General features: G+C 40.1%; 1 protein-coding gene across 1 annotated transcript in view; it reads right to left on the bottom strand.

The window, feature by feature from the left end:
- The window catches only part of heatr5a (HEAT repeat containing 5a), a 52,532-nt gene extending 41,627 nt beyond the window's left edge, over window positions 1–10,905 (bottom strand). The window contains exons 1-4 of the mRNA XM_085342576.1: window positions 10,767–10,905; window positions 3,278–3,497; window positions 2,977–3,188; window positions 18–126 (exon numbers count right to left, since the gene is read on the bottom strand). Coding sequence (XP_085198702.1) covers window positions 18–126; window positions 2,977–3,188; window positions 3,278–3,403 — 447 coding nt within the window. The 5' untranslated portion in view covers window positions 3,404–3,497; window positions 10,767–10,905. The remainder of the gene's footprint in view (window positions 1–17; window positions 127–2,976; window positions 3,189–3,277; window positions 3,498–10,766) is intronic.
- Between the last annotated feature and the right edge of the window lie 2,154 nt (window positions 10,906–13,059).

Below are 13,059 nucleotides of genomic sequence, written 5' to 3'. Positions count from 1 at the left end.
GAGATAAGTGAACAAACCTCAGCACTCTTCATAGCCTTCAGCAGGCAAACTAACGTATCTTTGAAGCAGCCGATGAGCATCCGACCAAGCTGTTCATATAATGTGCCAAGACATGCAATGGCTGCCCTGAAAAACACATAAGAAAACGGTAAATGGACTGGCACTTACAGGGAGTGCAGAATTATTAGGCAAATGAGTATTTTGTCCACATCATCCTCTTTATGCATATTGTCTTACTCCAAGCTGTATAGGCTCGAAAGTCTACTACCAATTAAGCATATTAGGTGATGTGCATCTCTGTAATGAGAAGGGGTGTGGTCTAATGACATCAACACCCCATATCAGGTGTGCATAATTATTAGGCAACGTCCTTTCCTTTGGCAAAATGGGTCAAAAGAAGGACTTGACAGGCTCAGAAAAGTCAAAAATAGTGAGATATCTTGCAGAGGGATGCAGCAGTCTCAAAATTGCAAAGCTTCTGAAGCGTGATCATCAAACAATCAAGCGTTTCATTCTATTTTGTCAACAGGGTCGCAAGAAGCGTGTGGAAAAACCAAGGCGCCAAATAACTGCCCATGAACTGAGAAAAGTCAAGCGTGCAGCTGCCAAGATGCCACTTGCCACCAGTTTGGCCATATTTCAGAGCTGCAACATCACTGGAGTGCCCAAAAGCACAAGGTGTGCAATACTCAGAGACATGGCCAAGGTAAGAAAGGCTGAAAGACGACCACCACTGAACAAGACACACAAGCTGAAACGTCAAGACTGGGCCAAGAAATATCTCAAGACTGATTTTTCTAAGGTTTTATGGACTGATGAAATGAGAGTGAGTCTTGATGGGCCAGATGGATGGGCCCGTGGCTGGATTGGTAAAGGGCAGAGAGCTCCAGTCTGACTCAGACGCCAGCAAGGTGGAGGTGGAGTACTGGTTTGGGCTGGTATCATCAAAGATGAGCTTGTGGGGCCTTTTCGGATTGAGGATGGAGTCAAGCTCAACTCCCAGTCCTACTGCCAGTTTCTGGAAGATACCTTCTTCAAGCAGTGGTACAGGAAGAAGTCTGCATCCTTCAAGAAAAACATGATTTTCATGCAGGACAATGCTCCATCACACGCGTCCAAGTACTCCACAGCGTGGCTGGCAAGAGAGGGTATAAAAGAAGACAAACTAATGACATGGCCTCCTTGTTCACCTGATCTGAACCCCATTGAGAACCTGTGGTCCATCATCAAATGTGAGATTTACAAGGAGGGAAAACAGTACACCTCTCTGAACAGTGTCTGGGAGGCTGTGGTTGCTGCTGCACGCAATGTTGATGGTGAACAGATCAAAACACTGACAGAATCCATGGATGGCAGGCTTTTGAGCGTCCTTGCAAAGAAAGGTGGCTATATTGGTCGCTGATTTGTTTTTGTTTTGTTTTTGAATGTCAGAAATGTATATTTGTGAATGTGGAGATGTTATATTGGTGTCACTGGTAAAAATAAATAATTGAAATGGGTATATATTTGTTTTTTGCTAAGTTGCCTAATAATTATGCACAGTAATAGTCACCTGCACACACAGATATCCCCCTAAAATAGCTAAAACTAACAACAAACTAAAAACTAATTCCAAAAACATTCAGCTTTGATATTAATGAGTTTTTTGGGTTCATTGAGAACATGGTTGTTGTTCAATAATAAAATTATTCCTCAAAAATACAACTTGCCTAATAATTCTGCACTCCCTGTATATTGTGCTTTTCTACTCTGAAAGCACTTACTTATTGACACGTCTTATTCACCCACACACACACATTCATGCAAACACTTTTTTCTACTGTATGCCAAGGGGCTTTTTAACCTTCACGCACTCACACTTAAGTGGATGTAATTGCAGCTCAATGTTCAAACATCCTGCCTAAGGATACGTCAACATGCAGACTAGAGGAGCCAAGGTTTGAAAAACTGCATAGGGACAGGGAGCGTGTTCAACAAACCCTAAACATCAGCAAGCATGAATTTCGCATTTCGTAACAGCATCTATTTTGTGGTGGAATATTAACACATGTCAGCATGATATTTATCTTAAAAAAAAAAAACAGGAGGGCAAGAAAGAGCCATATATATTAGCTGAGACCACTGTCGTCACAGACAGAAAAAAAAATGGAAATCAGTGGAAATTATATTACAATTATATTAATTATAGTACGGTTCATACTCAATTTCAGAACCTTACTTTTCAGAAGCTTGATAGCATTTAATGACTCATTTAATGTGAACAAATATCAACAAGCAATGTTTAGAGTGTAAACGGCCCACAGACTGCATTTAAAAACTAGCTTGAAAACTGAACTAAACATATTTTAAGTCTTAAAAAGTTTTCAGCTTCATTTTCATTCAAATAATCACATCACAATAACATTTCCAATTGTGACATCAGTGAATAGAGATTTATTCTTTAAATTTCAAGCTTTCAAAAAAATAACACTGTTGTTATTAACACTGTGTTACACCCCGGCCTAGGCAACCGGCGTGCAACACAGGAACAATAAAAATAAGGGGAAAAAAACAAAACAACTACTACGGTTTTCCACAAAAATATCCCAAAACGAAAGTATCGACAGCTATTTACATCAAAACACCAAACTATTTACAACCGGGGGGGAAGATCGCGACCATCACAAACTGAAACACAAGGCTTAAATACATAGAGGGAGCAATCAGGGAATGGACCACAGGAGGGAAACACAGCTGGGGCAAATCAGAACTGACGAGACAAGGAAGCGTAAACTGAACACACTGAGATACAACAGACCTTCAAAGTAAAACAGGAAACATAACCGTCACGCCTAAAACAAAACACTGACAACACCGAATCGTAACAACTGTCTCACATGCTCCCTGAATGGGTACTGCACCCACATTTTTAAGGGGATGGAAAAGAGGAAAAGTTTTTTTTTCTTCCCTCGTGATCATAAATGTATCCAGACTTACAACCGGGTTGGAAGGGCTGACGGCGAGTCATCTTTGCTGCGTATTATGTCGTTACACCTCTCCACCATTAAGTTGGATGGGATGGGGTCTCCTAAGCGATAGAGCACAGCCAAGCAGTGGGCCAACAGCCAGCGGGTAGGCCCGCTTGGAGAGTTAATTAGAATTTCCCACAGCTGGTCAACCAAACACCGCTGGTTCTGTCTGATATCGACCTAATGGGTAACAAACATTAATAGAATTACCACTCTCAGAGTTACACAATTAATTCCTTTTTATTTTCCATGATCATATGACCTCTTACCCTGTCAGTGACTGGGAGGAGCCTCTTTAGGTGGTTAAGCCATTCCAAGATGAACTCGGCCTTCTGGTGTTTGCCCACCTGATTACATGCCTCCTCGTCCAGGAGGAGGCTGTGAGCACGCTCCATCGCACAACACCAGTAGTGCTCCTCTTTCACCTTCTGTCTTTTTCCTGTGCTCTCCCAAGTGCTCAGTGTGGATGACCTGCCATCCTCCAAAATTCTTTGAGACATAGGATAAAAAACAAAAAACAAAGGCAGTTTAGTTTATCTAGCGTTAGTAGAAAGACAGCACCAAGGCACACAAGATTTGGCTCAGACTTTGCTCCAATCAAGGACCCCAGCTGTGGATACTGGGAACAAATATTCTCATTCGGTGAATACTGTGGGTGATGTTAACAATGAGAGTAATATTTTCTAGCATATTTCTTTAAGTTTCCAAAAATGTATATATATATATATATAAAATTAGAGCTGGGCGATAGAACGATAACGATATGTATTGCGAAATAACTTTTTCTCGATAGAAAAATTAAACTATTGCGATAGGCTCTTGAACAGCCAATCCAAATTAAGTAGCGCAGAGCCGAACCAATCACAGCCGCAGCGTCACGTCACGTGACTTGTTACGTGCGTGCCAAGCCGCACATGTGTATTTGTTTGGGAAGCAGCCAGCCGCCATGCCGCCCAGGGTAATGGAGGAAATGAGTGTGCAGACTAGAGAAAAATCAACCGACAGCGTGACCGAAGGTTACCGAAGAGAAAACCGATGATGGTTCCAATGCCGGAGAGATTGTCGAACGGAAGAGCCATAGAAGTTCCGTAGTGTGAAGGTATTTCGGCTATTTCAAGTCTGACAAAAAACAGAGTAGCGCACTGTAAATTGTGCCGAAAGCAAGTCTGGAAATACAATAAAGCGGTGCATGCTCAATCTCTGACTGGAAGCGCTGATTCGTCATTCGGCTTTTGTCAGACTAAAGTAACTGTTAAAACTGTTTGAAAAGCTAAGCTATACAACAAGGAGAGATTGAGAATTTCCTTTTAGTTCTCAGTTTATTTGATATTGACAAAAGTTAGTCAGTTTTGTCTGTTCTTCTGTAAAACAAACTAAGATTTATTTTTAGAATTAATATTTTGTTTCTAAGTGGAATTGACAATTTAGTCGTCTGTTTCGTTTGTTCTATTTTGAAACTTAAACGCTTTAGCGGCTGCCTTTTGTGTAGTTTGCAATATTTGCCTTTATTTATCTGAAAAAGTCTCATGTTCCTTAAGTACATCTACCCTGTTGAACTTATTTTGGAAAATAAATATTTAAATCAAAACAAGCTGCTGATTATTTCACATTTTACTTGTGAGCAACGGCACATTTAAATCTTACAAATATAGTTATTTGGCTTATATCGTGATAGATATCGTTATCGCCTGAAATGAAAAAAACATATCGTGATATGAAAAATTTTATATCGCCCAGCTCTATATAAAATATACATATTATTATATATATATATATTATTATATATATTATTTTGCTGTATACACCATTTAAGATTGTGGTTGGGTTTTTTTTTTTTTTTTTTTTTTTTTTTTTTTTTTTTTTAAATGGACGTACAGATCAACTTGACATTGGAACTAGAGGATTCCCAATAGCCAACAGCTGCCTTTGGGATCCTGATGGAGAACTAATGAACACTATGGTCTCCCTGTGCCCTAAACTGCAAAGCAAGCCAGGGCTGCGTGATATGATGAAATATGCCGGATGACGAAATTAAAACATCTATTGTTAAAGGACCTGTTAAAAAAAAAAAAAAAAACAAGTCGAGGACCTTATTCCTAAATGAGTGGCTACCTATGTAGCTTGGACATGGTTTGGTTATAAAAAGTCTGACATGGACCAGAAAACTGTACTACGTAAATTATGCAGGAAATCGGTACCCACCATGGACTCAAACACGACAAACCTTTTCTACCACCTACAGAAGAATCATGTGAAACTGTATGGAGAGAGTTTACGGATGAGAAGCAAAAAGGAGTCAAAATAAAAAACCTTAGACTCAAATGATAGAATAGGCTTTTCCCCACAGCAAGCCATGTAATAAATACTCACAAAGAAAATGGCAGCCGTTACAACTTATATCTAAAAATATATAGTTTCATGCATTGGTCAAAACACTCAACTCCAGGTACAAAATACCCAGCTGAAAACACTTCATATAAGTCAAGTTGCCCGAGATTCACAGAATTTACAGAAAATGCACCATTTTGTGATATATAGGGCTGTGCAATATGACCACAATCTCATATCCCGATCGCAATATATTTCGAGAAATAGTGCGTTTTCTGTAAATTCTGTGAATCCCGGGCAACTCGACTTGTGTGAAGTGTTTTCAGCTGGGTGTCGCTTGACAGAGGCATGAAGCTATACAATTTTAGATATATAAGTTGTAATGACCGCCATTTTCTTTGTATTTTTTACATGGTGTGCTGCAGGGAAAGGCCTGTTCCAACATTTAAGGTTTATTTTGAGCACCTGAAGGCTCTTTTTTGCTTCTCAGCTGTAAACTCTCCTCATGCTCTTTCACATCATTCTTGCGTAGGTGGTAGAAGAGGTTTACCGTGTTTGAGTGTGGTGGGGACAGTTTGCGGCATAATTTGCATAGTACAGTTTTCTGAGAAATAAGAATAATGTATATCATTTCAGTTTATTTTGAAAAGTCTCAACAGGATCTTGAGGTTAATTGTGAAAGGTTTGTGTGGAAAATAAACAAGCGGGTGGCGGAGCCACATGATGGTTTTGCCATCGTTGTTGTTAATGAAAGTAACCAGTAACTTGCTTTCGACTAATTAGATCTGGTGTTATAACCTGGTAAAAAGCAAACCACCTTATAAACACTGAAAATCCAGGATTAAATTTAAAGTTACCTCACTAAGCCCCAAATTGTGCTTCATAGTACAGGCAACATCCCTCTGTCAGGCAGAGTAAATTCTGATCTGTGCTAAGATCTCTCCAAGTTATCCTTACAGAAATCTAAAGCATAACATCAGAAATTAAAGCTTTGACAGAGGGCAGTGCTGAGCTCTGATAACTATTGAATGATTGCACTTGTTGGAAACAGTGACTCCAATGTGATTCCAAAATATAACATGCAATGTTCATAATGCATGATGCGAGATGACGCACAGTTACGCATTGTTGATGAATGTGACCAATGGTTTCAAATGCCTTTGTTTAATGAGTTTTTGACCTTAAGTAGTTCTCAAATTTAACATGATATCTCATTGTTTCTTAGTTTTAGACTGCCTTTAAAAAAATAAAACTGTTAGTCATGGTTAGCCTAATTTTTTTTCCTTGTTTAGTCGGTTAAGAACATAGTTGCCAAGAAAATCCCTAAGCCGAACTAGGGCTGTTCAATATAATGATATATATCTGATGACGATGTAAAAACGTCTATCGTTTCATTTTACGCTACCGTTTGTTTCGTGGTGTGCCAAAATGGATGATCTGATATCGTCGTGTTGGTGTTGTTTCCAGTTCCGGGTTCAACATTGAAAGTGACCAATCACATTGTTGTGACGTTATTCTTTTACGAACCAAGCCATTCGTGCATTATGAAATTCCGATGTTGCAAGGACAATATCAGTTCTGCTTACCGTTTATTAAAGGGTTACAGTTAGGGTTAGGGTTAGGGTCCGTTGATCGGAGGACAGAGGCGGTTTCTTGCAGCTTAAGTACAGTTTTTTGTTTTACGGCGGTTTTTCCCGAAGTCGCAAAAGTATGACGTCACAACATTCTGATTGGTCACTTGCAATGTTGATCCTGGAACAAAATGTTTTAGTATGACGATCTGGGAACAACACCAACACGACGATATCAGATTGTGTGTCGCAAAATAAACTGTTTACAGCAATATTTTTTCACCGTTTTGATGGTCACTGTAGTGGCTATATCAATTTCTTAAAGTTCTCTCTTTCTCTTATATTTAATATAGCCACACTAAGGACGGACAAGCGCCTGTTTTTATGCGTTGTGGTTAGCAACAACTACGGTAACACCATCGCGTGTCCGCTTGTTTATGTTCCACATAAACCTTTCACAATAAAGCTCAAGATCCCGTTGAGACTTTTCAAAATAAACTGAATCACGTGAAAGAGCAGATTATTTACGGATGAGAAGTAAAAAAAAAAAAAAAAAAAAGACGCCAGGTGCTAAAAAACAAAACAAAACCTTAGACTCAAACGTTAGAACAGGCTTTTCCCCGCAGCACGCCGTGTAATAAATACTCACAAAGAAAACGGCGGCCGTTATAACTTATGTCTAAAAATGTATCGTTTCATGCATCGGTTAAAACACTCGACTCCAGGTACACGATGCCCAGCTGGAAACACTTCATGCAACTCAAGCTGCCCGAGAGTCACAGAATTTACAGAAAATGTTACATTTTTGTGATATGTAAAGCGCTATACAAATACAGACCATTTACCATTTATATCGTTATCTGGACGATAGAATTCTTATATCGGGATATGAGATTCTGGTCATATCGCACAGCCCTAAGCCGAACTACGGTTTTCACTGACAGTTCACCGAAGGATTTTTCTATTTTTAAATACACTTACAGATGGTCACACTGCTATAAACCCACTGTTCCCAAGTCTGGATCTTCAAAAATAAAATAAATCAGAGCAACATGGATACCTCCTCTTTGAGTGCCTCTATATACACTCAACAAAAATATAAACGCAACACCTTTGTTACTGCTCCCATTCCCCATGGGATGGACGTAGAGACCTAAAATTCATTCCAGATACACAATATAACCATCCCTCCCAAACAGTGGTCACAAATCAGTCCAAATGTGTGGTAGTGGGCACATCTGCTATATTGAGATAATCCATCCCACCTCACAGGTGTGCCACATCAGGATGCTGATCTGACATCATGAGTAGTGCACAGGTGTACCTCAGACTGCCCACAACAAAAGGCCACCCTGGAATGTGCAGTTTTTTGCGCTATTGGGGGTCTGGGGACCCAGAACCGGTCAGTATCTGGTGTGACCACCATTTGCCTCATGCAGTGCAACACATCGTCGCATGGAGTCTATCAGATTGTCAATTGTGGCCTGTGGAATGTTGGTCCACTCCACTTCAATGGCTGTGCGAGGTTGTTGGATATTCGTGGGAACTGGTACACGCTGTCGTATACGCCGGTCAAGCACATCCCAAACATGCTCAATGGGTGACATGTCCGGTGAGTATGCTGGCCATGCAAGAACTGGGACATTCTCAGCTGCCATCTGCCCTGAACAATGTGAACCATGATTCATCCGTGAAGCGCACACCTCTCCAACGTGCCAGACGCCATCGAATGTGAGCATTTGCCCACACAAGTCTGTTACGGCGACGAGCTGGAGTCAGGTCAAGACCCCGATGAGGACGACGGGCATGCAGTTGAGCGTCCCTGAGATGGTTTCTGACAGTTTGTGCAGAAATTGTTTGGTTGTGCAAACCAATTGTTCCAGCAGCTGTCTGGGTGGCTGGTCTCAGACGATCTTGGAGGTGAACCTGCTGGATGTGGAGGTCCTGGGCTGGTGTGGTTACACGAGGTCTGCGGTTGTGAGGCCGGTTGGATGTGCTGCCATATTCTCTGAAACGCCTGTGGAGACGGCTTATGGTTGAGAAATGAACATTCAATGCACGGGCGACAGATCTGGTTGACATTCCTGCTGTCAGCATGCTAATTGCACGCTCCCTCATTGCTTGTGGCATCTGTGGCATTTTGCTGTGAGACAAAACTGCACATTCCAGGGTGGCCTTTTGTTGTGGGCAGTCTGAGGTACACCTGTGCACTACTCATGATGTCAGATCAGCATCCTGATGTGGCACACCTGTGAGGTGGGATGGATTATCTCAATATAGCAGATGTGCCCACTACCACACATTTGGACTGATTTGTGACCACTGTTTGGGAGGGATGGTTATATTGTGTATCTGGAATGAATTTTAGGTCTCTACGTCCATCCCATGGGGAATGGGAGCAGTAACAAAGGTGTTGCGTTTATATTTTTGTTGAGTGTAGATCTGGCTCCAGTCCACACACCCTCAAATATCAAAAGTTCTCATAAAAGTATCTCATACTGTGAGCCTGTAGTGCATATGTGGAATATATTTTATCAATACCTATTTTTTTCTGCATCTTGTTACATCTTATTTCAAGCCTCTCTCCACTGCTAAAGCACCTCTGAGCTCCACTAAGTGCTTTTTAGACTAAGCTATTCAGCCTTTGTCCCTAACAGAGTAGATTAAACTGGAAAAGGAGGAGAAAGATGCAGAAGAAGAGAGAGCAGCTCATAAATTATTGAACAGCACAACTTGGTCTTCTTCGTTAACACACACAGTGTTCACTGAAGTGCAGGAAGACTCTAAAAATAACTACTGTCCCACAGAAAAGAGCAGACCATGTCCCTGCTGAGCAGCCCCAGTCTGAATCAAAGTGAAAACATAGACAGGACCTACTATTCGGAATTCTAACACCAGAATTTGTCAGGACATCATGAGGACAGAACTGAGCTGCCGAACATTCAGAAATAAATTGGGTGTCAGCAGCTTCATGCTCATTGTTTCATTCACAAAAACTAAGACGTTTGGTTTCCAATACACCAGAACACAGTGATAGTCTATCTTACATGACATACACCCCACATCTTAGTAGTAAAGGAGACAAGCAGCACTGACTGCACCTGCAACCACACCCCACAGAGACATCACACTTCTCCAAGAGTGCCAGGCAAGAAATAAAACTATGAATTTCAGCTGCTGTTCTGCTGCTCTTTAACCTTGGTGCCTGAACTTCATTTCCAATCCTAAATATATCAAAACTGCCAGGGTAATTAATAGAGAAAACTGTAATGAGTAAGGTGTTAAAATAATAAATAAGGAATTACAAATCTCTTTTGAGGGAGTGGTGCTGCCATCACTGTCTACTTCAGGAAAGGTTTAAAGGAACCTTTTGTTGAAGAGGTTTAAAAGGTATTCTGGTTAGAATTCTAATGTGCAGCTGTAGCAACACAGTCTGGTTTGGCAAAACTCCCCAACTTGTTCTATTGTATTCTATTCTGCGATCTTTCTGTTTACATGGACCATGAATTCGAAATGAAGATAGACTCACTGATTAAACCCAACAGCTTCAGTGAGGATTCTTAGAGGGATTACGAAGTATCTGACACTTTTAATCTCCTGAAAGTCACATACTCTCTCCTCTATTTCCAAAGACAACATGCCACTGAAGTCAACCACATGTACCAAAGTAAGCTAACAATATGAGCCGAAAAACATTTCTTTCTCTCCACTTAAACATCTATTAAACAGTGTCGTCATTTAGCTTTAACAGCTACATTAAGCAGAGGCTTACAGGTAACAGGCTGCTAGCCTGGGTTGGCTAGCGAATGGGCAAAAGTTTGCACAAAAACTGGAGGAAAAAATGAAGGTGATCATTTACCTGGTCGTTCCGGCTACAACACGTTAGTCCTTATAAGAAAATGACAGTCCACAAAAGCAAAAGGGAAAAATTTACTTCAGTTGTGTTCAAGATCTCTGCATTCTCACCGCTGCTCCGTCTGCCGCAGACCTGAGTCGGCGACAACTCAAAGGAACGGAAATATCCTGTTACTCTTCCGGCTTTTGTTTTTTCAAATTAAAATATAACCACGGCATCTCCCCATCAATAGCCAGTCACAATTATTTCCTGTTTTCATGTGTCTAATATATATTTTGAATTTTGAACTGTACTTCACTTCTCTGTGTGCAGACTGCCTGACATTGACACCTGTGTCTTTAACGAATCTTTAACTGCCTGATTACAAAATAGTGTAAACTGCTAAATTGTCTCCCGAACTTCTCTCAGCAAAAAACAAAACAAACAAAACAAAACAAAAAACCACACAGCATCAGTCCATTTTTGGCAGAGCCACAATATCCTGTACAATATCCTACAGTAGGGATTTGAAAATACTCTTACTTTTATATAAAATCCAAAATCAGTTTGAACCTTCTTACCTTCATACCTTCTTATGTTTCTGAAACTCACTCTGTATTCTAACTCACCGTTTTAGATTTCCATTGCCAAACTGTGGGGAAGCAGCCTTCCTGGCTGTTAATTTTAAATACTGGTAAATGTTACTAAAATGAGGCACAGACTACCAACTATCCGAATGCCTCGGACCTTTAACAGTTACAATTAAATGTATAATTAAATGTGACCTAAATTTGACATTAACGGTCATCTCATGCTTTATAATACAAGTAATGACCTTATAATATCAGAGAGAGAATTCTATTTATTCAACAAAACACTATAAACAAGCTCTTGGTGACAGTGGGGAGGACGAATTCCATTTGAAGAGGAAATGATCTCAAGCAGAACCCTGTTCAGCAGCCTAAGTTTACAAGAAGGATAACTATGGGCTGGTTAAATTAAACTGAATGAAGGCTTCATTGTTTCATATGTGTTTTAACATTATCTTGATTCATTATCTAGATTCATATACTTTCATTAAGGTTGTTGTTACAATCAATCAGGCAAGACTCAAACGATTGCAACCAGGTGTGTTGGCCAAGGGCGGGGACCCGGAATGGAGTGGCGCCCTTACAGAGAGGAGTGAGGAGAAGAGAGAGAAACACAAACAAACGGAGCACTGGAGAGGACTGGAGGAACATGACAGCAGATCATTCACTATAATAGTGATAGGTTTGTGTAGCACACACCTATTGCTGGAATAACCAAGACAATTCTACTACAACAGCAAAAACATCTGTATAGCAGATCCATTTCACTTACCTGTATTTTTATTCATTTGAGGGATTGGTATTTTTAAAAACTACATAAAACAGAATTACATTTGTGGGTTAGTGATTCTTTATTAGGTTTATCAGGTTTGATATAGTATTTAAGTGACTGTTTGAGGAAGATGAGGAGAACTGGCCATCCTACGTGTGTGAGGAAAAAGAACCTGAGTTAGAGCTGTTCAAAATTTATTATTTGTTTTGTAAATCTAAACTCTTTGTACATGTATTTAAGAGAAGAGTGTTAGCAGTATTCACCTTTTCCTGGTTGCGTCCTTCGCTGTATATGGAGCAAAAGAATAAAAGGAGCTCAAAGTTTATGAGCGCCGCGAGTAAACTAGTGTGCCAGGTTAGGGAGCTTTGGTTATGGTGTTCCTAATTTATATATAAGTGATTGAAGTATATATGTTATTGAATTATTTATAGGACTTGGTCCAAATATAAAAAACGTCTTCCATGCGCTTTATTGCAGTTTGAGCTTTGCTTATGTGGATGTTTATTTTCTCCTTTGGTTTGATAACCCCTGACTTAGGCTATTCAGATGCTCACCTGAATCAGGTATCATATAAAAGAGACCATGCCAGAACTTTTTTTTTTTTTTTAAAGTCTGAAGTTCTGGTTTCTCAAAATACTGTGCACCAATTGGACCAATTAGAGGGGGTGGGGTCTTTTGTGAGTAAATTCATCCTTTCCTTAATAAAGAGTACCATTTGATGGATACATTTTATTCCAGCCTCAGCCATGTTGGATTTATTTGATTCAATAGTGGACATTGAAGCCAGGGTACACCCTGGACAGCTCACCAGTCTATCACATAGACACAAACAACCATTTGCAGCAGATTGTGGATTTGAACCCCAGGACCTTCTTACTGTGAGGCAACAGCACTAACCATCAAAAATAGGAAAGCTATGATTTCAATTCAATTCAATTTTATTTATATAGCGCCA

The sequence above is a fragment of the Diplotaxodon limnothrissa genome, linkage group LG19 (genome assembly GCF_057381915.1).
Source record: "Diplotaxodon limnothrissa isolate DT_005_m linkage group LG19, D_limnothrissa_male_GT1.1, whole genome shotgun sequence".
NCBI lineage: Eukaryota > Metazoa > Chordata > Actinopteri > Cichliformes > Cichlidae > Diplotaxodon > Diplotaxodon limnothrissa.
The sequence above is the reverse complement of the archived record's forward strand: the minus strand, read 5'-3'. Positions and strand labels throughout refer to the sequence as shown.